Here is a 27,281-nt window from a genome sequence, read left to right as displayed (position 1 = left end):
ATATACATAGATATGATTGGATGGACACCAAACAGGTTTATTATTGTCGTCCATATTAATATAGTATTACTACAATGTCTGCGGAGAATGTGGAGAATGGTTGGATAGTTGTCCAACCATGGGAGAAACTATTGGTGGTGTAGGCTCGCTAGACATGTTGGGCGTTATAACGCCAGGCGATGTGCTACCAAGCACTCTACCTTGTCCAAGACCAGTGAACCTTGATGAGTTGTCTGCACTGCCACCTACATTGCCGCCACTACCAAAGACTCTATCTCTAGCTCTCTGATACCATGATGTGATGGTGGACACTGATACATTGGTAGTTGTTGTGTTGTGGAATGATGATGTAGTGCCATATTGAGGATTGGTAATATATCCAACTGTACTCAGTATTGATCCAAATGATGGTGACAGTTCCACTTTGACCAGGAATGCATGTGATGGTATCAGAACATCCAATATACCATACTCATATAATGTTCCAACAAAGATACCGCTTAGATGTCCAGAGAATGACACATTCTGCAATACAAACGATGTCAATAACAATGAGAACCAAGGGTACAACTTCAATGGCATCTTCAAGAATCCAAACAGACTATAATGGATTGGATGTTAACTCGATCAATCAGTCGATCAATCAAACATAACATACCTTGTGCTGTGAGCATTACCAAAGCATAGGATCTGGAGGAGGGCAAAGATGACGCCAGAGAGACCGACGACACATGAGTTCATTGAACTTGGATTGTTCAATGGAGGGTATGATATCAGGAATGTAACGGCATAGAGCATAATACTGACGAGTAGACTGAACAATAGTATGAGATAGAAGAATAACAATGATCCAAATCGTTTGGACTCTAGTGCGGTGGCCAATGACAAGAATGACAACATGTTGAATAATAGATGAAATGCATCAGTGTGTACGAATGCTGATGTTATCAATGTATATACTAGATGTATGTTGTTCAAAGGGTATGTCATGTAAGTTCAGATCATTGATTGATTGATTGATTGATTGATTGATTGATTGATTGAATGATGACATTACATACACTTGTTATAATGTGTAAAGAGTGAACTTGGTAGGAAGCATGTACCCATTATAGTGACTTGATTGAAGCATTCAAATATAAAGACACCTACACATAAGAAGAAGTAGAATCTTGTGGCCAATGGTAGTGACCTAATGTAATTGGCCATCCTATTGCCTCCATCTGACAAGTCATTTCTGATTCCAGTTGCCTGTGTATTACTACTACTCATTACTAACTACTACTTTATCTTATACAACTACAACATTCAACAACAATTAACAAGTACTTATAAACACTTGTGATGGACCATCATCCCAAACATTGAGTGAATGGCATAATGAATGCATTCGAATGACTCACCACCCGTGAGTTGAGTGGTGAACTGGGCTGAGGCAACACGTTGCTTGTGATAATGATTCATTCATTAAATCAATCATTCATTCATGGTGATCATATAATTACTAAAGTAATTATATATCTCTTTCAAACGTTAGTTATTTAGTTGTAGGGGTATGCAACTCTTGAAAGTCCAAGATATGATCAACAATTATATGAGATGAGACACCAATCTCTTTGTCTCCCTGGTAGATGGAGAGAGAGGTGATTGGGTGAACAGCTCTAAATTTACAATTTAGCGTTTGATGGGGGGTTTGTTCAGGTGTTGTGTGTTCATCATCAAGTTTGTGTGTTCTGGTTGTTTCTGACTCAACGGAACTGAAATGAATGAACTGAGTTGACATCTATCATTCCATTCTCTTTCCTCCTCGTTTGACACAAGTTCCAAATCACAACAATACAGCATCATCATCATTCCTACTAACATTTATATATATAAATAGAAAGATAATTATACATATACATTATTCAATCAACCATGGTTTCTTATGTTGATCTTGTGGATAGAGCCACATCGGAGCATCTCGTGTCCATGGATTGGACAACAACGATGAACCTTTGTGATATACTCAACAGTGATTCAATACAGTATGTCAATTCAATCCCATAAACCCAACTTGATTTGACTCTAACTAACTCTATCATTCAATCAACCAATCAATCAATCAACATATAGTGCGAGAGGAGTTGTTAGAGCAATAGTGAAGAGGTTTAAAGAGAAGACAAGAGTTGTTATGTTAGCCTTGGAGGTATGATCAGATGAGACTGCTGATGATGTGTTGTGACACAAGCGAACGAATGAATGAATGACTGATCAATCAATCAATCAATCAATCAATTTGAATGAAACAGGTATCTGAGGCATTGGTTAAGAATTGTGAATGTACTCATATATTCTTTGGCGAGAGGACATTCCAGACAGAGTTGGTCAAGATTATTATGAATAGAAAGACAAAGGAGAATGTGAAGGATAAGGCATTGGAGTTGGTTGAGACGTGGGGCAGGGCATTCGAGACACGCTCCGATATAGCAGGTTTCCACGAATCCTACGCATTCGTAAAGCGATCGGGCTACAAGTTCCCGCCACAACGTTCAGATGCACCAGTGCTCAACTTTAACAGGGAGAGGAGGCAACCATTGCCATCGGTCACATACTCTTCGCAGACGGTACAGGTGCCACTGCCACCCCACGTCTATCCCGCGGCGGCCGCATCTGCACAAATGGCTGGCCCCCCATCTAGGCCTGCACCATCACAGGCCAGCTCCAATTCGGCTGTGCAGCAGGACATATCATCGATCAAGGGCAGTCTATCAGTGTTCCAAGAGATGATATCATTCCTCAACACCGAGGAGGAGGACCCCGCGCAGAACTCTCTGCTACAGGAACTTAAGGCAGTGCTGTCTGAGAACCAGAAGAAGGTCACAAGTTTGATAGAGACGGGCAGGGCGTCGGAGCGCGAGTTGGAGCAACTTCTCCTGCTCAATGATGAGCTGGTCCGAGCATTCTCAGACTACGACTCGGCCTGCGCCAAACGAAAGCAATTTGTAGACAATGGATACAGGCCAATTCCATTGCCACCCAAACAGGTCAACAACAATGAGTTGAATCAAATTGATTTCTCATTCCAACCGACGGCCATTGTTCAATATCAACAGCCACAACAGATGCAGCAGCAGCAACAGCAGCCACAGCAGTATGCCAATCCATTCATGGGCAACAACCCAGCAGTCAATGGATACAATCAACCAGCGATGCAACAAGGGTACAATCCATTCGCGCCCCAACAGCAGCCACAACAGCAGCAGCAACAACAACCTAAGCCACAATCATTCGACGAGTTTGATCTATACTTGGCCAACAGAAACCAACAACAACAACAGCCACAGATGCAAGCACCAATGCAGCAGCCAACAAACCCCAATGTATTGTCCAATCCATTCGCTCAACAACCATCATACAATAGTGGACAGATGGTTGTGTCACAACAGCCAACATTGGCCAAGTCCTCTCCCCTGCCACCACCCGCAATCCAATCCAAGCCATCGGCACCAATGCCTCCACCCTTTAGCAACAACAGCGTTAACCCTAACCTCAACGGTGTTGGCATGTCAAATGGATCCAATCCCTTCAGCCCATCATATTCAAACTACAATGTTACTGTTCCCAATGGCGGTGGTGTTGGTCCAACCATGATGGGTGGCAACAACAACCCATATGGTGGCGGCATGGGTGGTGGCATGGGTGGCGGCATGGGCGGCGGAATGGGTGGCGGCATGGGTGGAGCACCTTATGGAGGCATGGGAATGATGAATGGAGGTCAGAACAATCAGAACAATCAGAACAATAACTTTAATCCATTTGGAGGAATGGCTTACCAACAGCCTAGTGCACCTTTCCAGGTTCAACCATATCCATATCAACAGCAGCCACAACAGCAGCAGGGTGGTCAATACCAGCCATATGTACCCACTCCACAGGTGTTCAATGCTCCTCAACAACAGCAACAGCAGTCAAACAACAAGAGTAACCCTAACTACTCTTCATTGATATAATAGAGGTCAGGTTGTCACGTTATAATAATATATGTACACTCTGTCTGGTTTAGTAGTCAGTCGTCTGGTTAAGTCAACCATTGTAAAGTAGAATAAATAGGACCCTTCTGGACATCTGTCAACTGCTCTTGCTCCTCTTTCCTTTGCCTTTCTTTCCAGGCATGTTACCATTTCCAACATCCTTTACAATATTAATTAGGTGTTGCTGCATCAGTACACCTATTATGAGTAAAGAGTTAGTCAGTGAATAGGACATCAATCATCATTGTATCTCTTACCAATTGCCAGTAATATCTCTGGGCCACACCTTCCAGGTCTACTGAATGGCCTTGTATTATAGTTGACTTGGCTAAGAGGATACCTTGTGTACAATGTCTGTTTCTCAACTTTTTTGAGCACGACAGTGTCGCTGTCCACATCATCATCTTGGCCATCTTCGCCAACTTGATCCTCAGCAGCTACTTCATCTTCAGCCTCCTCTTCATCTTCATCCACTTCTTGGTAGTCGTCGTCAACTTTAATATCGTCCTTGTCCAAATCGTTTATCTTTTCTCTCTTCATTCCTTCCAGCTCATCAAAGACAAATTCCACATCTTCTTCCTCATCTTCGTCTTCATCTTCTTCATTTAATTCATCCTCATCCACATCATATTCCTCTCCATCTTCTTCTTCATCACTATCTTCTCCATTATTGTCCTTGTCCTTGTCATTGCCATCGCCATTTCCATTGACTTTATCCTTTGTTTCGGTATCAACATCTACAACAACATTAGGTTTAGGTTTCTTCTTTAGAAGTCCATGTGCTAGTTTGAATGTTGCAGCTCTCTCTATCTCTTTGAGCATAGTCAAGGAGGGATTGTTTATGTTGTACTGTCCATATGGTTGATTATATATATTATAAAGATTGATATTCTTGTCCAAGTCTTTGAAGGTAAGTCTTCTTGTTAGAGATTGGTCCAATGTCCTCTCAATCAATCATTCAAGTATGTTGCTCCATAACATACAATCATAGTCTATTTTTGATTTAGTATATCGTCTTTCGACAAACTCTGCTGGTGTCTTTTCTCTCTCTCTCTTCTTCATTATCTGTTGTTGTTTATCTGTAGTAGTTTGAATGTTCTTTTGAAATCGTTCGTTTTCAGTCAAATCCCCTCATTTCTCCATTTTTGGTGAACTTGATTGATTGAAATGAAACAACATTATTCACTTGCATACGACTAACTTGAGTAATAGAGATAATATATTTAGATGACTAGAAAGGTTGTACTTTCAGATTCAGAGGATGATGAAGTTACAAGGGTGGTGAAGAATCCTGTTGGATCATCAGCAGCAAAGAAGAAGACTAAACAAGTCTATTCAGATTCAGATATAAGTGATGAGGCATCCGATAATGATGATCGTGGTGGTACTGTAGAGGAGGCGTCTGAAGAAGAGGATGTTCCACCAGTGAAGAAGTCAAGATTGTCATTGTCAAAGGCAAAACCAATCAAGTCTACAGCATCAACTACGAAGAATAATAAGAAAACAACTTCAAAGGAGCCATCAGGATCATCATCATCATCAGACGGAAGTGGTGATGATATAGTCGAAGACAATGATGCCGATGGAGTTGATGATGAAATAGATGTAGTGAATGATGATGATGATACACCAAGCTCAAAGAAACCAACAACCAGTAGTATCAGCAGCAGTAAAGTGCCAAAGAAGAGTGTTCCACCAAAGAAACAACTAAGAGGTGCAGCGGCGGCAGCGGCACAAAAGAAGGCAGCAGCGGCTGTATCATCGCCATCAGTCTCATCACCTATCGTCATACAAAGCCTTGTTCATCCATTCAAGAACCCATCATACGTTGGCACAAGCGATCCCAAGCGAAAACAAACCTGGAAGTCTGTCAAACAGATACTACAGGGCGAGAACTATGGTGCACTTCCAGCGAACTTTCCAACATGTAGGCTTCTCATTCATTGATTGATTGATCATCACGCTGGTGGCACCATTGACATTGACTAACACAACAATGGAAACACTCATTCAATCAAATCAATCCAATCATAGACACTAATATTCAAGTGGCGCCCTCTTTGGTTCCTCCGAAAAAGTACTGTGATATCACTGGATTAGTTGTAAGTTGTGTTGGATGACTTGACATCAATGAAGGCCAAGCGATACTGACAGTCAATCAATCAATCAATCATTAGGCACCATACACTGATCCAAAAAGCCAGCTTAGATATTGCAATGCCAACATATATGCATCAATCCAAAAGTTCCCAGACAATATCAAGCAGTCCTATATAAGCCTCCGTAAGGGATTCAAGTAACCATGGTACCATCTTGTATGTCTGGATCATGATAACATTCATGGCACAGCACATACAATAGATTGATTGATTGATAGTTATGTACATTAAATATATTATTATGTTATATATTGAACACAAATGCTTGCTTGTCCGAGATGAGGATTGGATATTGTACTTAGGTACTACCTATACCTATTACACTTTCTATACCTCCTTGAAGATCAATTGACTTGACCATCGCTTGGTCCCAGACTTGAGCTCGGACTTGGTTATGTGTTGGGATTGTCGCTTGAGGCCATTCCTTGCTGATTGATGTTTGACATACTCATCCATTGCAATCACTCTACAATCAGTTCGCTTCTGATCTATAGTCTTCATTGGCATTGATCCAAGCTTCTGGAAAGCAACCTCCATCAAATGATCTGCGTCATACATCTTTGATGGTATTTTCTGTTGTTACATCCAATAGAGTTAGTCCTTGCTTCTACTGCCAGTATTGGCAGTCCTTTCTTCCAACAAACAACCATACCTTAATTAAACTATACAAGTCGTTGTAGTCTTGACAGGACATTAGCTCTTCTTCGTTGATCTTTAGCATTGCCAGGGCAAACCTGAACAAGACCTTTGATCCTTCACTAAAGAATACATCCCATATTCTAAAAGTTGTCTGATTGGTTGATTGGATGTTAGATGACCGTCATTACCTAATCAATCACCTGAAGGGACATACCTCTGTTGGTGTAGTTGTTGCAAATATACAAAGGAACCATTGAGTCATTAGCAATGGTAGTGATAGTCCATTCTTGGTAAAGTGTTTGTTGAGTCTTGGCAACTTCTTTGCCATCAGGTCTGGAAATACAAAGCGGACATCCACAGATAGATCGATCATAGTAGTTGTGAAGTACTCTTGTGGTAGGATGTCTTCAACAATTGATACCAAGGTCTATGAATGTAGTAATGAATGAATGGTTAGTGTTGTTGGATGTAGTGATTGAAGAGGGATGTGTATGTGAAGCATACCCAATAGGCTTCATGTTCACTCATGTGTATCAAGAGGTATCCAGCGAGGAAGTTCATACTTTGGCAATAGCCAACAGTGGCTATAATGTTTCCAAGGTGATGACAAGGTTGGTTAGGATTTACTTCAAGGAGTAGTCTTAGATGTGACAACAACAACAACAACATACGATTCCTCCATGAATATGCTGTCAAGACGTTGGATAATTGTTCCATGTACTTTGGTGAGTTGAGGTACTTGTGCTCGGGAAATGTACGTCTGATGTCCATCTTGATCTGTTTGGTGGCCACAGAACTCTTGCCATTGTACACTTTTAGTATGGTGTAGTATTCATCGGGATTGCTTGCCAGTCTGAGATAGGCTCCACTACATCGCATCCAGACTGTGGAGCGAAACTCTGCTGGAACACCCCGACGGATCATCTCCTTGAGTGGCTCAGGAGGTGACTTTAGTCGATAGGTTGTGTTGATCGATGCCATTGGTGATTGAGTTGTGGACAATGTTTGGAATATGTTTGGATTCTCCTCGATGTAGTCGAGCCACACTGCATGACGTTGTTCCTCCAGACTTTGGAATTGTTGTTTGTAAGATGTGTACGTCGGGACAAGTTCAGGATCGATGACAAAGCCATATTGGTCATATGATGCTTTCTCCGCCGTTTGATGAGCGATCAATGATACGAATTGGTCGACCTTTTGATCAATAAGTTCGTCATCGTCTTCGTCACTGTAGTAGTCATTGGTTGCATTATAATAGGCATAGTCTTGATTTGATAATAGAGAATGAGAATGGGACGGTCCTGTTGTTGTGGTCGTTGTCGATGAATGATTATGTAAAGATGAGTTCATAGCTGCTGCCTCATCTGTATCCACTTCTGAATCGGATCCCTCATTACTGTTGCTGCTGCTGCTGCTGTCAACAATATGTCGATCACGATTGTTTGGAAGACATAAGGGAGTTGGATACTGGAACACTTGAGGTTTGTAATGTTCGTGATTAGACTTAAAGTTATGATGTACCTTTACTTGATTGAAAGGTATATCATTCATGTTGTTTAAAGTAATATAAGTATAGTATTACATGTAAAGTATTTGTATAAGTAGGAGCAGTGAGTGAGAGTAATTGAGTGATTGAGGGAGTAACATGGTTGTAAGTGTGTGTTGCTTGTGCTTTGATTCTCTGAATCGACCCCTATCTCACCACCCTTCGGCACATCGAAACGAAAGTGATTGATAATGAAAAGTCCCTGGCAAAGTTGTGATCAGTAATACCCACTACCTCAATATTATTGTTACGACGTTGCAAAGTAATAATATATATATATAAATAATAATTATAATATTTAATTGTTATCGGACACAATTAGAAATATTTTGAACCATGTGATTGAGCAATTCTCTCTCGTTTCAGTATCTCATGTTGATTTGGGAATTGTTTGGATACGTTCTGAATCTGACTGAACTCGGCATATGTACGATAGTCCAATATCTTCCAAAGTATATCTTTACCATTATGGAATTGTCTAAGTCTTTTCCTCCAATCCAATATCTCCTTCTTTCTCAGATTCTTATCTCTATTCTTTGGATAACTACCAATAACATAATGTATTATACTCTCTTGACCAACAGTACTATCTTCCTCAGTTTCCTAAATAGTGATGTTAATATTCCCAGTTCTCAGATAATGATTGATTGTATGATACGATAGATTATAATAAATGAATGAATGAATGAGACTTACCCAAGCAAGATATATGGAATAAAAGAATATGTCTGATGTGATGACGTTGTCGGGGAATGCTCGTTTCAGGAAGATGAGGGCCAGGGATAGGACATACTTGTCAAACTCGGGGGATCTCTTGAAGAAGTCAAGATGAGTATCCATCAACTTTACAAAGTCATGTAACAGGGTGTCGACAACCTTCTTCTTGTGGAACAATGGAGGCAGTAACTTGATGATACTTGATTTCAGTGATTTGAAGTTGTTTCTCTTTCCAGATGAACCATTGCTCGACTTGGACGATTGGGAATTCATACCATTCAACAAATTGTTGGTATGATGATACGGGAATAGACTTAGACTCTCCAAAGAATCATAAAGTGAAGTACTACTAGTACTACTATTAACTACTTTTGTTGTCTTTTGTTCTGTTTGTTGTTGTTGTTGTTCTTTGGAATTATTAAGATCGAATGTTGTTGATGAGATTGTTGATGGTACTTTATCAACTTTAGTTAATATTGTCGGTTTCCTTTGATGTGATTTACTACTAAACTCTACTACTTTGCTCGCGCCTTCCAACACTTTATTTACAGATGTTCCATCAATTGAGGATGTAACTGGACCTGCACCAGCACATCCTATTATACTACTATCACTACTAACACTACTACTTATACTATTTACACTTCCACCAACACTACTACCGCTACTACTACTTCCACTTGTCATATTTACACTATAATCTATATTATTATTATTACCAATATTATTATTATTATTATTATTATTATTATTATAATTATAATTAAATGATAATATACTTGAACACCTTCTCTTGTTTGATATGAACATTATACACTGTTCAAGAGTAAGAGTACATCTATTTGTTATAGAATGCCCTTTTGTTTGTCTACATGTAACTGGTGTATTCGTATCTGTATCACCTCTATCTCTTTCCACATCTGTCTCTTATTATCTTCTCAAGAGTCGAGTCGCCCTACAATGACTAGTCATTGTAAACCTTAATCGAACCATGTGTGAGTGTGTATGTGCCTCATTTTACTTAGCATTGTCCTCTTATACTCCACCACATTATCTACCATACATACGCGTACCAGACCAACAACAACAATCCATAGACTCCATCGGTCGGTCTGACGGACTGACAGTCTCTCCTTGTGTGTGGTGATGTGGGTAAATTAATGACGTATATGTATGTATCTGTATGAATGTGTGTGTTTGTGTGTTGAAATGAATAGACGACTGACACTTAAGTCTGATGTGAGTGTTCGGGTGAGTGGGGGGTATGAAGTCAAGATGATAAGACAAGTGATTGAAGATGTGGTTGTGATTGATTGTTTGATTTGGATAATGTACTAAGATGACATTGATGTATGATTGATTGATCATTTAATTGAAAGATGAATGATGGTACTTAAAAGTAAGTAAGTAAATATAATTTATTTATTATTATTACTTTGGTGGATTGATGAATGAATGAATGGTTGGAGGATTGATTGATTGAGGTGGGAGAATATTTAGAAATCAAAGGCATCCTTTGAAAGTTGTGCAACTTCCTTCTTGTGAATGTTGGAAATTCCAATGGCGCTGGCACAGAGTGGACCACGTCCAATGTACTTGATGTTGCTGGTCTGATCCCAACGCTTGAATCTTGGCTCGACAAAACTCCATGCTCCAGCATTCTGTTGCTCCTCCTGGCACCAAGCAAATCTGGTGGCATTCGAGTAGCGGTTCAACTCCTCCTCGATCCTCTCATATGGGAATGGAGACAACTCCTCCACTCTGACCACGGCAGTCTTTGTGTCACCGAGCTTCTTTCTCTCCTCTTGCAGATCATAGAATATCTTTCCAGTACAGAAGATAACACGCTCAATACTAAACCATGGAGCCAGTTGACGACGATGTTAGTTAACAGTCCTATGGCTGTGGCGGGTCGTCAACGCGACCAATCATCGAATACTTACGCAGATGGATTAGAAATGGTATCTGGATCGGAAAGGACGGTCTGGAAGGTTGTACCTGGAGTCATCTCGTCGAGAGATGAATAACAGTTTGGATGACGAAGAAGAACCTTTGGTCCAACAATGATCAATGGCTTCCTGTAGTTACGGATCATTTGACGTCTCAAAGCGTGGAAGTAGTTGGCTGGAGTCGATGGGTTGATAACGTACATGTTGGTCTCGCGCTGTGTCTTCTCGACGTTCTTCACGTCCACTGCCTCAGTGTCACATTGCTGCAGGAAACGCTCCATCTTGCAGCTAGAGTGCTCGGGGCCGGCGCCATCAAAGCCGTGGGGCAACAACAGGATCAGAGCGGTCTGCTTCAGCCACTTGGCCTCAGAGTTGGCAATGAATTGATCGACGACAATCTGTGCACCATTGACAAAGTCACCAAACTGGGCCTCCCAAATTGGAAGGGTCTTTGGCGACTCGAGCGAGTAGCCGTACTCGTAGGCCATGACGGCAAACTCTGAGAGGTTGCTGTTGACAATCGACAGCTTACCAGGGTAGCCTGCGTGGTTGAGTGGCTGGTGGACACGATCGGTTGATTGTTCGTACAGCTCCCAGTGACGCTGCGAGAATGTTCCACGACCAACATCCTGTCCAGAGATTCTGATGTTGTAGCCTTGTTGCAACAGAGAGCCGGCGGCCATGGCCTCGGCGGTGGCCCAGTCGGCCTGACCAACCTTAATCTTGTCGGTACGTGCATTGCTGAATGATCTAACCAAACGTTGATGCACGGTAAAGTCGGAGGGCACCTTGATAGAGTCCTGTGCGATCTGAACCAGGGCATCCTTGTCAAAGCCAGTGTCTGGTTGTGGCTGGATGACAGTCGATTGCATCAGTCCGCTCCACTTGCCCTGCAAATGGTCTGCTGGGGAGTATTGGAAGTCGCCAGTGGTCAATGCCAATTGCTCCTCGAGCAATCGCTGCTGCTCGTTGGTGAACTCGGTCAACTGCTCGGCCGAGAACACATTGTTGGCCTGCAGCAGCTTGGCGTAGATCTGGGGAATGGAGGTACGCTTGCGGATGTTGGTATACATGGTGGGCTGAGTGAACGATGGCTCGTCGACCTCGTTGTGACCATATTTACGCCATCCAATCAGATCGATGATGATATCCTTCTTGAACATGTTCCTGTACTCGACGGCCAGACGACACACCTTGTCGACAGCCTCTGGGTTCTGTGCGTTGACCAGCACGATGGGGCATCCCACAAACTTGCCAATGTCCGATGAGTAGCGGGTGGATCTTCCGTTGACGGGGACGGTGGTGAAGCCAAGCTGATTGTTGACAACGATGTGAATGGCACCGCCGGCGTTGAAGCCTGGCAGCTGTGACAGTGAGAGGGTCTCGGTGACCACTCCCTGGCCGGCAAAGGCGGCGTCACCGTGCAGCATCAGACAGACGGTTCCGCTCCTGTCAGTGTCGTTGGCGTAGAACTGCTTGGCGCGGGCCTTGCCGAGGGCGGCTGGGTCGATGGCTTCGAGATGCGATGGGTTCTGCATCAGAGACACGTGGATCTTGCCCGTGTCGACGGTGATGTCGGTCGAGACACCAATGTGAGACAGAACATCACCGATGCCGGCGATGCCTGGGGGCAGCTCAGAGTTGCCCTTCACCTTCCAGAACAGGTCCTTGGCGGGGTAGTTGCACATCTGCACGAGCAGGTTCAGACGGCCTCTGTGTGGCATGCCAATGACAATGTTGTCGACGCCCTCCTTGGCGCACTGGCTGAACACGGCGTCGCAGGCCACCATCATACTCTCATTGCCCTCGAGTCCGTACCTCTTGGTGGTGGGGAACTTCTTCTGCATGAAGTGGTCAAACACCTCGGACTTGACGAGGTTGGTGAGGATGTTGATCTTTTGCTGATCTGTGTGCTTGGTCTGCTGGATGCGCTCGTACGTCTCGTAGAGCCACTGCTTCTCCTCCTCCGACTCGATGTGCTCAAACTGCACGGTGGAGTCGCCACAGTATGTAGTGTTGAGGTACTCGACGACCGAGTCCAGCTGAATGTCCTGCTGGTCCAATTGCGAGAGCAGTGTGCCGTCTGGCTTGATGGTGGCCTGGTTGCTCAGACCGTAGTGCTCGAGTGTGAGCAATGGTGATGACTTGCGCTCGAGGCGTGCCAATGGGTCGACTGTTGCCTTCAAGTGACCGTGCAGACGGAAACCACTGACCAAACGCAACACATCACTACGATGTGCAGTCGAGTATGAACGTGATGCAAATGCAGGCGATGTTGCTGCTCCTGCCAATCTCTTTGTCACCAATGACAACATTGTATATATATATATATCTGTATTGTAGTGTATGATGAATTGATAGTTAGTTATGTGTTGATGATGACTTGTCGTCTTTTTCATTGAGATCCCATCACTGATTCAAACACACACACACATACACCACAATGTTTGTTGTTGTGATGATGAACTTTCATTCAAGTTCCCCAAGCCCCACCAAGCCCCACCCATTAGTTGAAGTTGTAACCCGATAACTTATAAAAGTTAAGATATTTGTTTTAAAATTTTATTCTAGTTGTTAAATGGTCCACACTTCATATCGATAAGATGTGGAACTAATAAGTATCTACAATGATTAATTGATTGTTGAAGAGATAACAACTTACGAATGCATGTGTGTATCACAGGCCTTTTGAATGAGGAGTCTTGGGTGGGGACAGGCTCATCTTGGATATGGTAGACTTGGGTGGCATCTTCTTCTTACAGTTGTACTAAAGGACCTGTCTCAAATCTGGTTGTGAACTACTCATTATCTTCAATTGTATGTATTTCAATATTACATAGACTCTAGGCGATGATGAAGCGAGAGTGTCGAACAAAGGACAGAACAACGTCGTTCCTTGAACGATCATTGCAACTTTCCACAAGTATGGTGATAACCATGGTTCGCAACTGGTATCACATATGTTTCAGCAGATAATAAATAAACGAGTAAAGAATTTATCTTTTTGTTGTTATAAAGCTCCTGGGAAACAAACACGTTCAGAAGTGGAAATCAAGGTTGTGTAACATGACAGTCACGAAGTTCGATCAATTCCCAACAACAAGTCCGCATGGAACGAAATGAATGCATAACAAGTCCGCACGGCTCGAAATGTAACAAGTCCGCATGGAACGAAATGTTTATGCACAACAAGTCCGCATGGAACTAAATGCACAACAAATCCGCACTGCACGAAATCATAAGGTCGACACGAAGTTCAATCATTTCCTCCCAACAACAAGTCCGCACGGCACGAAATCACAAAGTCCGCATGTATGCTCACCACCAACACCCTGAGCATCTTCTCTCCAACATTCATTCAACGAACACACCTACAGATACGAATATTAGTATTAGTATGATTGAATCAATACCATTTTCTGTCTTATACGACCTTTGTCCATTCGTTTTATTAGTTGGCAATCATTCATACATACGCAATGATATGGAGACTGACTTGTCAACGAACTCTAAGAATCATCTTAAATCTTAAGTTTGATATCTAAACATAGTTAGTAGATTACTACAACTAGTAAACTTAATAATACCAAATTAGGAAATGGTGGTGGTAATGAACTTGAACTTGTGTTGTGTGTTGTGTGGTTGGTGTTGGTGTTGGTGTTGGATTGGCACATAACTAAACTCATGTCAACACACACAAGTGTCATTCAAGTAGAGTACACACAAATCACACACAGATAAATATACAGAGAGAGAGAGAGTTATACAAACACACACATCAGTTTTTTAAACAATCATACCACTCTGACTCACACCCACCCTCCCGCACTCAATAACCCAGGCTAAACAGCCCAATCAATCTCGATAACTCACGAGCATGTGATGACTGATCGTTGACAGGCAAAAGGAGTTAGTCGACCACCACAATAACAGCAACACTCTCTCTGAATGAACAGTTGAGTTAGTTAGTTTGATTGATTGATTGATGCTATTAATTGTTACGATCAAATACGATACATACACATACATACAAAGAAATAGATAGATAGACAGAGAGACAGACAGAGAGAATATATTACACCATACTACCAATTACATCACGTCACAATCACACCCTTCTCACTCTCAACTAAACAATCAACCAATCAATCAGTCAATCATTCAATCGACCTGTACTGTCTGGCTTTTCTTCATAAACAACCGAAGCAACAACACAATAACAACAACAGCAACAGCAGTGGCTGGCTGCATCACAATTCCAACTCCAACTCCATTGATTACTTTATCATCATCATTCAATCAATCAAATAATAATAATAATAATTATTAGATAGATATATTATTTATTATATTTATTAATCTCGTCATGGGGAATAATAATAAGACAACATTTATAGCCAGGATAGGATGCCAATCAGTGGTATTATTCCTGGTACTTATACCTTATATATATATACTTAACTTTTCAATATTCCCATGGTTGGAATCACCATTGACAACCAGTAGGGGAGTGTTCCATTCAATGCTATCAACTTTATTCACAATCCTTATATTGGTATCATATTATCTATGTAAATCGACAAACCCTGGAGAATATCAAGACACATTGTTGCCGTCGTACTACCTCAATCAACCCGTGTCTCAGGAGGACGACAGGCGATTCTGTACAAAGTGCGACGAGCAGAAGCCCGAGCGAGCACATCATTGCAACATCTGCAAGAAGTGCGTGCTGCGGATGGAGCATCACTCAATGTGGATAGGCAACTGCATTGGCCTGTACAATCTCAAATACTACATCCTCTTCCTCTTCTACTCCTCTGTATCCATTATTTATTTTCTCTTCCTGCTGGTCCTTCGAGCGACTCAAATCTTAAGCGATAATCATTCAAACAACAATCTCAACAACAACAATAACTATTCACTGGACATTACCAATGTGTTCATATCTGGCTTGCTGGTCATTGTGATGGTGGCGACAGAGGTGTCGATTGGCGCCACACTTTGCACACAGGTACTGCGACTTGGCCGCAATATTACATCGATAGAGCAGGAGGACATTAGAAAGAGGTCGGCAAAGAAGTTGTCCAATCAGAGTCTCATGTCATTGATTAGACGCTATGACAAGGGAGGCGTGTACAATAACATTGCATCAGTGTTTGGTAGCCAATGTATAGGCTGGCTACTGCCCATCCAGAGCAATGGTGACATCTTTTTCCTTCGTCCAAGCAGTAGTAGTAGCAATGGCAGTGGCCTCGACGGTATCCACAGCAACGTCTGTCTGAAGAAGGGCGACATCTTTGTTGTCTAATAATATATAATAAACTGCAAATATATAGAGTATATAGTATACATGTAATTATGTCTGTCCCTAGGGCCTATATTACAACCTTTTTCTTTGGTCTTGCCGGTCGCTTCGTTGTTGTGGATGTGGACATCGCGCTCTTCTTTGGTTGTGAGCCATCAACATTCGTATCAGTAGTCTTTCGACTACTACTGCTGCTGCTGTTGCTGTTGTTACTAAGGGTATCGGTGGTGGCCTTTGTGGTGGATGTTGTCGCGTCTGATTGTGTTACGGCTGCAGCTGATGCACCCGTGTCCTCGCCTTCTTCCGGCTCATCGTCCAAATGGTGCTTCATTCTTCGTAGCTCCAAGAACTCATTATAGTGAGCCTTTCTAATCTTGTCAAACTTCTGTCTTCTCTCTTTTGACTCTTCTCCATTGTCTTCATCGTCGTCTTCGTCGTCCTCTTCATCGTCACCGCCACTGACAGCAACTCTCTTTCCAACCTTTTTGGGCTCATCATCATCTTGACCATCGACATCATCGTCATCGTCTGACTCATCCCATTCACTCTTTGTGTTATGTTTATGAAGAGCACTCTCTAGCTCCATAAACCTCTGCTCTAGATACTTCTTTGAGTCATCTGTTGGTGTCGTGATGTTAGCAAATGATCGATCAATCATTCAATCTCCTTCTCAACATCAACAACATACCAGTCTCCTCCTCTGATTCATAATAATGATAAGGAGTCTTTGGCTCATCTATCTTCATCGTTGATGACTTTTGCATCTCATTGATGGTCAAGTTCTCCTCATCCCATACGATCTTTCTCTTTAGTGATGTCTCCTTCTTGTTCTTCAGTATGCTCTTGCTCGGTGATTTTGAGGCCAGCGTGGCGTAGGGTATGATCTTGAATGTAACCTTATCATCAACATCATCTCTATATCTTCCGCTGCCACCTGTCTGACTCTTGTTGCTCTTATTACTCGTTATTGTTGGTTTAGTTCCTTTCTTTGTAGGCCTTGAAGAAGAAGATGATGAAGAAGATGTTGTTGAGGTTGTTGATGTAGTTCGATAGAATGTATCATCATCGTCGTCGTCGTCATCATCTACATCCTCTCCATCTATTCTATATAAATCTTCATCCAGATCACTACTACTGTTGTCTTGTTGACTATCATGTTGTTCTTGTTCATTCTGTTCATTCATATTTGTATCGCCCTCATGGTCCTGACTACTTGTATTCTTTGTCTTGTTTATGTTTGACATTCTTGCAATACAAGATATTATATATATACGTATAACAATGTTACAATTATTAATAACAAATACAAATGATCCAAATTGAACTCTCATCTCACTCCAATGAGGGGATGTTCACGCGAACACACCCAAAACACAAATGGATCGGAAAATAGATCAAATAGATGAGGCAATCAATCTCAATCGAATGAATGTATGAATGAAGTACTTGTTGTTATTTACATGTCTTGAGTGGCAATTGTTACATTGGCTTCGCTTGGCAGGTAATGGACACCACGTGAATGATACTCCTTAAGTTTGAGCCATTGATGATTGAAGTTCTCAGTGTTGAGCAGTGCTTCCTGTTGTGTCACCAATGTTTGTACAATGGTAAACTTCCACTCTCTTATTAACTTGGTGGTCTCATTGCGACTGATTAGATACTCGTATAGGCCTGGTTGTGCCAGCATTGCTTGGCATCCCCATTGATGTAGACAGAATGCCTGGACGAGGTGCAGCGCGGCCACCCTTACATCCTCGATGGGTGATGAGATAGACTTCATCGCACTCTTGGGTATCTCATGACCGTCGCCAATCTCCATCACCAACCTTTGAAGGTCGTCAGTGACGGTCGGTCTTGCTTCCTTGGACTCCAACATTATTGCCAGAGTGTGCTGGCTGGGCACCGCAATGTTGTCCAGTCTGTGATGGCTGAACGATATGAACAGCTTGCATAGCTCTGGTTGGGCGAGCACATGATCAAGACCAAATCGATGGCTTCCAATGATACCAATAACTTCAATGGCTCGCTCCACACATCTTGTGGCCAGAGTGGAGGATCTGTGACTCTCGAGACAATAGAGTATCGAGCTGAAGAGTGGCAGTTGGAGCTGTCCGGCGGTCAACATCAAGTCGATGTGTCGGTTGCTTTGGCACCATTGAGCAACCAATTGATAGACTCCATTGACCCAGAGGTAGTCGGGAGGTGTGGATGAATCATCGTGATCCTTGACGTTTGAGAGCGTAGATCTGAGCACCTCAAACAACTTGCCCTGCGATTGAACGATCCATTCGAGTGCGCCAACATTTCCACCAAGACGTCCGATCAGCTCCAGCTCGCCCAGTCGGGAAAGAGTGTCTGTGGAGTTGGCCGATGATGTCTCCTTGAACAGAGCATCCAATAATGGGTCTTGAAGCAAGGTTGTGAACTCTGCCGGGTCGAGCAAGGTGAGGATGACAGCCAACTCCAACACACGTAGGTGAGCTGACTCGCTGTCAAGATTATTGATGTAACATGTCTTGATGGCATCGATAAAGGCAGTCTGCTGAAGCAAGGCCTTGGCATCATTGTTGGCAATCGTTGAGAATATGTTGAGTGTTGCTTGAGCGACAGACAGAGTTGACTTGCCACCAAGCAAAGGCACCAAGCTTATGAGCATCTCGTTGCTGCCGAGCCACTCGAGTGTTGCCTCTCTGTTGGTCTTGAGCGTCTCATCGATCTGCTTCAAAGTGGTGGCCTGCACCTCTGCACTCGGATGAAGCAGACCGAGCTGAATGAAAGGAGTGACGCGGACGTCGAGCAATGGAGGTTGAGTCGGTGCCAATGCTCTTGCACTACTGAAATGTGATCGAATTGAACGGCATGCATCATCGATAATGTTCTCATCATACGTGTTCAATTGATTGAACAATGGAAGCAATGTAGCAATTACGTGCTCATGATCATATCTAGCATTAACGTTGTTAATATTCTCTATCTCTGCGATTGTACTCATAATATATTATATCTCTATCTTTATCTTTATCTCTATCTCTATCTTCGATTAATTAATTAATAATGAATGTGTGAACATCAACACATTCATTTTATTGTCCCCACTTTCATTCATTTATTCACACTTTCGCGAATGAACATCTACAAAGATGTAAGTTGTATTTATTACAAGTAATAATTATATTTCGAAGTCTTGATTACTATGATCCAATTAACTACACTGGGTAGGTTACGTTGTTGGCTGGTTGATACGGATAGGCTGGAGTGCCACCTGCTTCCAGTTGTGCATTGGGATAGGCTTGTTGCGCTGGTGAGGAGGCATAAGGAGCGGCTGTGACCTCGGGTGCCGCACTAACTGTTGACACTCCTCCACCTCCACCTCCACTTCCACTCTCGTTGACCTTTTTCAATTTCTTCTGTTTGTGCTCTTCGTCCTTCTTGTAGCATGGACAACTCTTTCTGCAACCAAGTATTATACAGCAGGCAAATATACCTAGGCCGTAGGTCAAGGAGAATAATACTACAAATACACCGCCTGCATTGAGTTTGGTTGTGCAAGTGACACAAATGGCAGTGTTCACCTCTCCATCCTCAAAGCCAACAAAGTCACGGCATTCAAAGTGTGAGAGTGAGTTGTTACGGTATCTTGATGTACTCCTACAGAACAGACTACCATAACAACATGACTCCCAAACTATTGTAGAGTTGGTTGTATTGTTGGCTGCATCAACCACCATCCAATCTGATGACAGTGCACAAAGTATTAACAATACTGCTAATATTCTAAATACCATTATTAATATTCTAGTTATCAATATTAATTAATAATTATTTATCTATCTATATTTATCTATTTATAAGTAAGTAAGTAAGTATGATACAGTTGGTAGATCAATTGATTGACACTTAGTCTGATTGTCAGTTGTGACACAACATGACACTGTTTGTCAACGACTCCGTCACCTTGATCTAAAAATAATCGCTTCGTTTCCGCGGAAACAAAATATCTTTCTTTTGTTGATGGAGAAACCGTTTGACAAACGAAAAGAAAAGAAATATCTGCCCCAAACGTTATTGCAATGGCAGATATCAATTTCAATCAAGTAGCCCATAAACAATGAGATCTATTTAAGACAGAATTTAAAGTAACTCTTACTCGGACTGAAGTTCCAAACAAAAGGGAAATTGCTTCAATATATTTATGTATTGGATGGGATCATACCTGGAGGATCATAGACGCCACCATTCCATCATCATAATGTAATTTGTTCTTTTGATGTCTTCACTCAGTCGTCATCAATCATCACTCATTCACCATACATCTAATTAATTAAAAAATATACATGTATATAATTAAAATGTCGGTTAGGTTGACCCAAATAAACAAACTAACTTACAACTTCATCTCATCTATTAAAATACCATCGATCATTTGTATTTAATTGGATATCAAGATTTATTTTATATATCATGCCAAGGGATTCAAGTCAGTCGGTTAGGTTAATCTCGGACACAAATACATTGAATGAAGTGCTTCGATCAGATCTGTTGATAACTATGATCAAACAATATACTCAAAAAAGGAGAGTTTATAATGTAGTAGTAGCCTCATTTGTCAAAGGCCCGCGGAGAACTTCTCCTGAAGTTACTCAAAGTGGGCCGAAACTGCAATTAACACCTCATATACTACACCCACACACTGTTGTTGAAGGTCGTTTCCTTTTATAGTTATGTTCCTCTCTCTCTCTTCACACTCTAGTGTGCTCAGAATTAGTGCGACTCGAACACGAACAACTCACCCATAAGCCTTGCTCGCACTTTGGGTCAAGACCATCCTTCATAAGCAGGAAATAGCATGTTCCAAATTCTTTAATTACTTCATTTAAAAGAGATATACATATTATATAATATTTTATTAATTAATCAAGGTGATATTTATTAATTTGCTCGAGTGTGTGTGATCATTTAATATTAAAACAAACAATATTATTTATTTATTTATTATTATTATTATTATTATTCAATGTTACGGTCTTCGTCTCAGAGTAGGATCTCGTCACACTTTCCTGGAAGCCTCTTCCGAAGGTCCCGCTCCAAAGACTCAATCCCATCAAGTCCTCCAAAAGATGACAAGCTGACCACAACTCCATATGGTAGCTTGGGCTCAGCAGCTAGCAATAACTCATACAACAACAATAACAATACAAACAACAACAACAACAATTATTCATATCCATTCCCTTCAATAGAAAAGAAAGATGGAATGGTAAAGTCACCTTCGGCGCCCGCTGTTGTGCTCCAATGTGACTCAATTGTTGAACTACTCAAGACACTCACTATTGAGAGTGTCAACTCTACCTCTCAAATGAATAGAGGTGTCATCACTGTCAGACGTTCAGACTCATTGGACTTGGCCCTCAAGGTTCTGACAGAGAATGACATATCCTCTTGTCCCGTAATTGATCCAAAGCTTGGTTGCATGGGCTTGGTCGACATGTTTGACATTGGTATGTTCATGTTCAATCTCAAGTGTAACATTCATATTCTAACTTTAAATCATTCAATCAAGTTGCCTATCTACTTGCTATGTTCTCCAAGCAACAGTTAGAGTTCACCAACTCTAAACAACAGAATAGCGGCTCTGCCAAGATGCTGGGGATGAACTTCTTCAAGTTGAACCTGGACCCAGTGTCTGTTGTAATCAACAAGTCTGACGATGTTGAGACTCTATGTCCAGTGGTGACCGAGATCGACAGTGTACATAACCTCATTCAATTGTTTGCCATTGGTTGTCACCGTGTACCAGTGTATAGTCGTCCACAATCACTCAAAGACTCTGCCGATAGAATACCAAGACTGAATCGTATCATCAGTCAGACCGATGTAGTATTGTGGCTATGGAACAATCAAGCATTCCGATCCGAGATCATGAAGAGTGGAAAGAAGGTGGAAGACTACTATCATGCCAATCCCAAGTCTGTCAATCAGAACACCCCTACCTTTGAAGTATTGAAGCTGCTTCACAACAACAAGATCAGTGCTGTGGCAGTTGTCGACGACAGAGGTAACCTTAAGAATGAAATATGTACAGATAGCTGGAAGGTAAGTCTGTTACCCATCAATGGATTGGCATTCAATCATACTAACTTGTAATTTATCAATCAATAGGGTACGAACGAGAAGAACATCGATAATATATTTGAAGATGTAAAGACCTTCTTGAGATACAAACAGAAGAAGGATTTAAAGAAACATGAATTGGCCAAGTGTACACTGGATACTCCAATATACGATGTTTGGGAGATGGTGGCTACCAACAGACACCATAGAGTATGGGTGGTGGACAGGAAGAAGCTCATTGGCATCATCAGTCTGGTCGACTTGTTGAGGCCATGTCTAAGTATGAGCATTGGAGGCGATGGTCAAATGTAATGTAGATATATAGTAATTTAATAAACAGTCATAAAGAATGTATATTATTTATAGAATAACAATCAATCAATAGTGTTGTCTTGTTGTTGTATCCATTTAATTATGATGATTATGAAAATGTTGTCAACATGGTCGTCCAATTGCTTTAACTGAACTATCTAAGAATACAAAGGTAAACATGCTACCTTGGTCATTGCCGTAGAGTACGTTCTGGTCGCAGTTTAGGTTGAACTTGTAGAAGGTGTCACCGGCAGGCTTCCAGAGTGGCGACAAGGTGACCTCACCAGTCGGTTGAATGACAATGCCACTTCGGTCAAAGAATGATATTGTTTGATTGTGGATATCGAATGGATTCAAATGTCCATTGATGCATGCCTCTTTGGTGGACTCGACAACATAGAATGGATTGCCATTTGTAAGGAATGTGTAGAATAGGTATAACTTTTGAACGGTGTAGAACACTTGACCATTGCTCATCACCGCTGTCATCTGTACCATCTGGTCGCCATTGAAATATTTGGACAATGCTGATTTACAGTCTGCTGCGTTGGCCACTGATCCTCCACTGGCATGTAGGAGTGCCACCATCAATAATAGTCCTAACATTAATAATACATTCTTTTGTCTATAAAGTTCCATTTGTCATCGATGAACTCTTTGTCAGTCAGTCTGTCTGTTTGTTTGTTGTCAATTTGATAATGACATCCATTATTGAAGTATGGACCATACTTAGAGAGACCAAACGCAATGAATATCTCTGATAGCGTGTGTGTGTGTCCGTGTATCTGTGTTTGTTCCAACTCATTCACTATTCCATCTTTCAATCCATCAAGCAATGAATGAATGAGTGAGTGTGTTGTCCTGAACGACACCGAGTGTGAAGTGTGTCCAGACTGAATGGACAATGAAGGGTGAAGTGTGGAACCCCACCTCGATTAAGACATCTCAGTCGACTGACGATCGTCATTTCAGAGTGTATTGTTTTATGTGAACATAGATAATTATTATTCAACCATCTATCTGAATGTAATGTCCATTAAGATATGATAAGTTGTAATTGATGGTTATGTTAATTGGAGTATCTGTAAAGTAAATGTTATAACATTTAATGTTCATGATCAAAAGGATGAACTCGCGGGTCGTGTTGACTTTATGAACATTGAGTCCTGGGTGCTCTAGTATTATCTGTGAATGATTGATGCTATCCATGTGACCCCACCTTCCATTTATGCTTTGTAGCACACATACACTATCCCAATCAGATACACACACACATAAATCATTGGCGGGTCTACTCATTGAGTAGGTGCTGCTATTCACTCCTTCACACACATACCACTTTACTATCCTAGAATGGTATAATGATGTTGCACTCAATGAGGTCTCCAACAACAACATAATGGTATTAATGTGTAGTATGATTGAGTCAAGAGTCAGTCAATCAACATCGCATCATCATCAGATTATATATTATATAAATATAACAATAACAATAACTATGGGACAAGGTACATCAAAGGAGACATTCGCAAAGACTTTGGATTCAATACAGACAAGCTCTGTTCCACAGGACTCTGAACTATGGCATATATTGTTAACGAATCCACTCGATGAACATTTGATCATTCCAGTGATCAAGGCAATGAGACAGAATCAACCTGATAACTTATCAATACTTATTAATAAGGTATGGATAGTTTGAATGAATAAAGGAATGAATGAGTGACAAACTAACCAAAATGGTACGATAATCTAATAGTTGGTAGACTATCTACAAGTTGTTACAGGTCAACAGAGAGGAAAGGTGTTTGATTTCCAACATGCAAACTATTGTCTTGGTCTACTTGCCAGGATCATACCATTTGTCTTTGACTATGAACAAGACAGTACAATTGCAGACAAGATATTCTGGCACAACATCATTGTGCCTTCACCAAACCAACCTATGCAACCACAACCTGTGCAGCAGCAGCAACCACAAGTACAACAAGAACCTCAGGAGCAGCAACAGCAACAAATGGATCAAACAGGAAGTGAAGAACAACCGCAACAGCCTTTGCAAACAGAGACCAAAGTGGAAACTGAACCATCTTCATCTTTGCCAACTTCGGTACCTCCTCAACCCGAACTACCAAGAGCTGTACCAAACGATCAACATCTCATACCACAGGTCGATCGACAACCTTTGGCAGTGAGGTTGATGGAGTGTCTACTTGACATGTTATATCATCCAGGCTACACAGTAGATTGGCTCATTGCTCCAGCAACAGCTTCACCTCGTGAACAATATCCAGAACAACTTCCAACATTCTTTTCCTGGCAGGCAGGTTTTGGAGTTGAGACCATAAAGACTGGATCCACAAAGTCATATTGGGCCAACAGATTGGCGGTACTCCAATGCCTCCTATCATGTCTGTCCGAGCAATTGTACATTGGACAAGGTAATCATTCAATCAATCCATCTCATCAATGAATGCTAACCATCACATGAACGTAGAGAATTCTTACAACTACCGATGCAAATGGTTGGAATGGATCACATCGACACAGAGTTACTACACCGAGACGTTGTTGTATACACTGCTAAACACATTCTGCAACTATGATCCAATAGGATGGGGAGTTCCCTACAATCATATGCTGTTCTCTGATCATCAAGAGGCTGTAGCCAAGTCGGCCATTGAGATATTGAACATCCTATTGTCATATGATCATATCAACCAAGCACAACAACAGCAGCAACAACAATTGGTGCATACGACTACCAATGGCTTTGCACTACTTGTAAAGAATACCAAACGCTCCAGAGACTACACATTCTTCTTCAACTCCTTTGAGAGGATACTTGGACTCAACCTAATGGCCTCACATACCAAACTGCCAAACTCCACCAAGAAGATTGAGATGCATCAAGAGTTGCTCATCACATTCTGGCGATTCATCTCACTCAATCATGTATGTATACCTATCAATTGGAGGTGTACCTCAAGCCACTTGCCCGTTCACTCACTCACTCAATCACTCAATCAATTTCCAGGACTTCCTCTCCTTTGTTACAAACAGTTCATCATCACCAGAGTTCTTGGTCTCATTGTTGCAGTATATGGATGAAGGAAGGAAGGCACATGCAACACATGGACTGGTTCAGATTGGAACGTTTATCTTGTTGGTATTGAGTGGAGAGCGTGACTTTGCCATATCGCTCAACAAGACATTCAATGGAACCATTGTGATCGACATACCAAAGCCCGCAGGATATAGCGACTTTATCATCATCGTCCTTTACCGCATGCTGATGGAGCACAATGAGAAGTTGGAGAGCATATTCGAATGCATCTTGACGGTGCTGTCAAACCTGTCGCCCTACATGAAGAACCTCTCAATGATGACATGTGTCAAGTTGATGAAGCTGTTCGAGTATCTGTCGTCACCCAAAGTATTGTTTGCCAACAATCACAATCATCGCTACGTGCACCTGCTGCTAGAGACGTTCAACAGTCTGCTCCAACATCAATACGAGAGCAACACAAGACTACTCTACGCAATACTCCGGTGCCAGAATCAATTCTCCAAGCTAGCATACCTAAAGATAACCAATGCCGTGGTCAACGACCATCCAACAGTGACAGCGCCAGGTGATGCCACTGCAGCATTCCATAATCAATCATCCACTACTCATGCTCAGCAACAACAACATGAAGACCACATTCATTCGAATCTTCCACACCAGAACGAACCGTCCAAAGAGGCCAAGAAGAGCTCAACAGAGCATGTACATAGACAAGAATCAGAATCATCTTCCTCTGCTCCAATTGAGCATACTAAGCACGTGGAGGCACCATCATCTCCTGTTCAAAATGAGTGGATACCCACTGATGAATGGCTACAAAGTGTCAAAAGGCAACTACCATTGGACAACATCCTAAAGATAATTACCAATCTCTCACCTCAAATCCAAAGACTATGTTCAGGATCGTATGTATATTAATCATCATTAGTGATGGATGACCATGACTCACTCACTTACAAACCAATCAATCAATCAAACCAGTGGATCTGATGAACAAAAGATAATGGAGTATCTTAGGATATCAACTACAGTTGGTCTATTCCCTGCTGCAGGACCAATAATGACAAGGAAGTATCATGCCAATCCTATTACCAAGTCGTGGTTCATAGCATACATGTGGTGTATAATCTACTTGGAGAATCAATCACCTCCATTATTCTGCAACACAAACATCAAGTTGTTCCAAGTTAGGCAGCAACAGCCACAGACGCAACAGTCACAGCTACAACAACAGTCACAGACACAACAACAGACACAACAACAGGCACAACAACAGACCGTCGAACATCCTAATCCTAATCCAACTGCTGCTGCTGCGGCGGTGAGTCATTGAGAACACGTCACACCAAGTTCTCGCTCTTGTGTGTCGCAACTCCATGATCACACACGATTGATGAGTTTTGCATCAAGTTGAGATAGGAGGTGGAAAACAAAAAGAATAGAACCTGCATCATCAATGT

General features: G+C 41.8%; 13 protein-coding genes across 13 annotated transcripts; 5 read left to right on the top strand and 8 right to left on the bottom strand.

Annotated features, from left to right (window-relative positions):
- Positions 1–69: 69 nt before the first annotated feature.
- SAMD00019534_017970 (hypothetical protein) lies at positions 70–1,272 on the bottom strand (the record flags this gene model as incomplete). Its single annotated transcript, XM_012902388.1, has 3 exons — positions 70–601; positions 659–959; positions 1,062–1,272. 3 exons carry the CDS (start codon positions 1,270–1,272, stop codon positions 70–72), a joined length of 1,044 nt encoding a protein of 347 aa, XP_012757842.1.
- A 645-nt stretch (positions 1,273–1,917) lies between these two features.
- On the top strand, positions 1,918–3,992 carry SAMD00019534_017960 (hypothetical protein; the record flags this gene model as incomplete). Its single annotated transcript, XM_012902387.1, has 3 exons — positions 1,918–2,027; positions 2,116–2,188; positions 2,292–3,992. The coding sequence occupies 3 exons, from the start codon at positions 1,918–1,920 to the stop codon at positions 3,990–3,992; spliced, it is 1,884 nt and encodes a 627-aa protein (XP_012757841.1).
- A 118-nt stretch (positions 3,993–4,110) lies between these two features.
- SAMD00019534_017950 (hypothetical protein) lies at positions 4,111–4,835 on the bottom strand (the record flags this gene model as incomplete). Its single annotated transcript, XM_012902386.1, has 2 exons — positions 4,111–4,211; positions 4,271–4,835. 2 exons carry the CDS (start codon positions 4,833–4,835, stop codon positions 4,111–4,113), a joined length of 666 nt encoding a protein of 221 aa, XP_012757840.1.
- Positions 4,836–5,240: 405 nt separating this feature from the next.
- SAMD00019534_017940 (hypothetical protein) lies at positions 5,241–6,313 on the top strand (the record flags this gene model as incomplete). The annotated part of the gene is made up of 3 exons (XM_012902385.1): positions 5,241–5,940; positions 6,048–6,115; positions 6,191–6,313. 3 exons carry the CDS (start codon positions 5,241–5,243, stop codon positions 6,311–6,313), a joined length of 891 nt encoding a protein of 296 aa, XP_012757839.1.
- Positions 6,314–6,499: 186 nt separating this feature from the next.
- SAMD00019534_017930 (hypothetical protein) lies at positions 6,500–7,792 on the bottom strand (the record flags this gene model as incomplete). The annotated part of the gene is made up of 5 exons (XM_012902384.1): positions 6,500–6,745; positions 6,825–6,962; positions 7,026–7,238; positions 7,316–7,395; positions 7,483–7,792. The coding sequence occupies 5 exons, from the start codon at positions 7,790–7,792 to the stop codon at positions 6,500–6,502; spliced, it is 987 nt and encodes a 328-aa protein (XP_012757838.1).
- A 2,778-nt stretch (positions 7,793–10,570) lies between these two features.
- SAMD00019534_017920 (hypothetical protein) lies at positions 10,571–13,530 on the bottom strand (the record flags this gene model as incomplete). The annotated part of the gene is made up of 3 exons (XM_012902383.1): positions 10,571–10,928; positions 11,018–13,355; positions 13,461–13,530. 3 exons carry the CDS (start codon positions 13,528–13,530, stop codon positions 10,571–10,573), a joined length of 2,766 nt encoding a protein of 921 aa, XP_012757837.1.
- A 1,859-nt stretch (positions 13,531–15,389) lies between these two features.
- Positions 15,390–16,328, top strand: SAMD00019534_017910 (hypothetical protein; the record flags this gene model as incomplete). Its single annotated transcript, XM_012902382.1, has 1 exon — positions 15,390–16,328. A coding segment is annotated over one exon (939 nt), but the record flags the coding sequence as incomplete, so codon positions are not given.
- Positions 16,329–16,398: 70 nt separating this feature from the next.
- Positions 16,399–17,572, bottom strand: SAMD00019534_017900 (hypothetical protein; the record flags this gene model as incomplete). Its single annotated transcript, XM_012902381.1, has 2 exons — positions 16,399–16,946; positions 17,017–17,572. The coding sequence occupies 2 exons, from the start codon at positions 17,570–17,572 to the stop codon at positions 16,399–16,401; spliced, it is 1,104 nt and encodes a 367-aa protein (XP_012757835.1).
- A 212-nt stretch (positions 17,573–17,784) lies between these two features.
- Positions 17,785–19,320, bottom strand: SAMD00019534_017890 (hypothetical protein; the record flags this gene model as incomplete). Its single annotated transcript, XM_012902380.1, has 1 exon — positions 17,785–19,320. The coding sequence occupies one exon, from the start codon at positions 19,318–19,320 to the stop codon at positions 17,785–17,787; it is 1,536 nt and encodes a 511-aa protein (XP_012757834.1).
- A 214-nt stretch (positions 19,321–19,534) lies between these two features.
- SAMD00019534_017880 (hypothetical protein) lies at positions 19,535–20,056 on the bottom strand (the record flags this gene model as incomplete). The annotated part of the gene is made up of 1 exon (XM_012902379.1): positions 19,535–20,056. The coding sequence occupies one exon, from the start codon at positions 20,054–20,056 to the stop codon at positions 19,535–19,537; it is 522 nt and encodes a 173-aa protein (XP_012757833.1).
- A 1,526-nt stretch (positions 20,057–21,582) lies between these two features.
- On the top strand, positions 21,583–22,751 carry SAMD00019534_017870 (hypothetical protein; the record flags this gene model as incomplete). The annotated part of the gene is made up of 3 exons (XM_012902378.1): positions 21,583–21,826; positions 21,889–22,421; positions 22,488–22,751. 3 exons carry the CDS (start codon positions 21,583–21,585, stop codon positions 22,749–22,751), a joined length of 1,041 nt encoding a protein of 346 aa, XP_012757832.1.
- Positions 22,752–22,892: 141 nt separating this feature from the next.
- Positions 22,893–23,360, bottom strand: SAMD00019534_017860 (hypothetical protein; the record flags this gene model as incomplete). The annotated part of the gene is made up of 1 exon (XM_012902377.1): positions 22,893–23,360. A coding segment is annotated over one exon (468 nt), but the record flags the coding sequence as incomplete, so codon positions are not given.
- Positions 23,361–24,249: 889 nt separating this feature from the next.
- SAMD00019534_017850 (hypothetical protein) lies at positions 24,250–27,154 on the top strand (the record flags this gene model as incomplete). The annotated part of the gene is made up of 5 exons (XM_012902376.1): positions 24,250–24,438; positions 24,511–25,192; positions 25,249–25,706; positions 25,789–26,726; positions 26,803–27,154. The coding sequence occupies 5 exons, from the start codon at positions 24,250–24,252 to the stop codon at positions 27,152–27,154; spliced, it is 2,619 nt and encodes an 872-aa protein (XP_012757830.1).
- Positions 27,155–27,281: the final 127 nt, after the last annotated feature.

This window comes from Acytostelium subglobosum (genome assembly GCF_000787575.1).
Source record: "Acytostelium subglobosum LB1 DNA, scaffold: scaffold3, whole genome shotgun sequence".
NCBI classification, from domain to species: Eukaryota; Evosea; class Eumycetozoa; order Acytosteliales; family Acytosteliaceae; genus Acytostelium; species Acytostelium subglobosum.
Note: the sequence above shows the minus strand (reverse complement) of the source record. Positions and strands in the feature narration are given on the sequence as shown.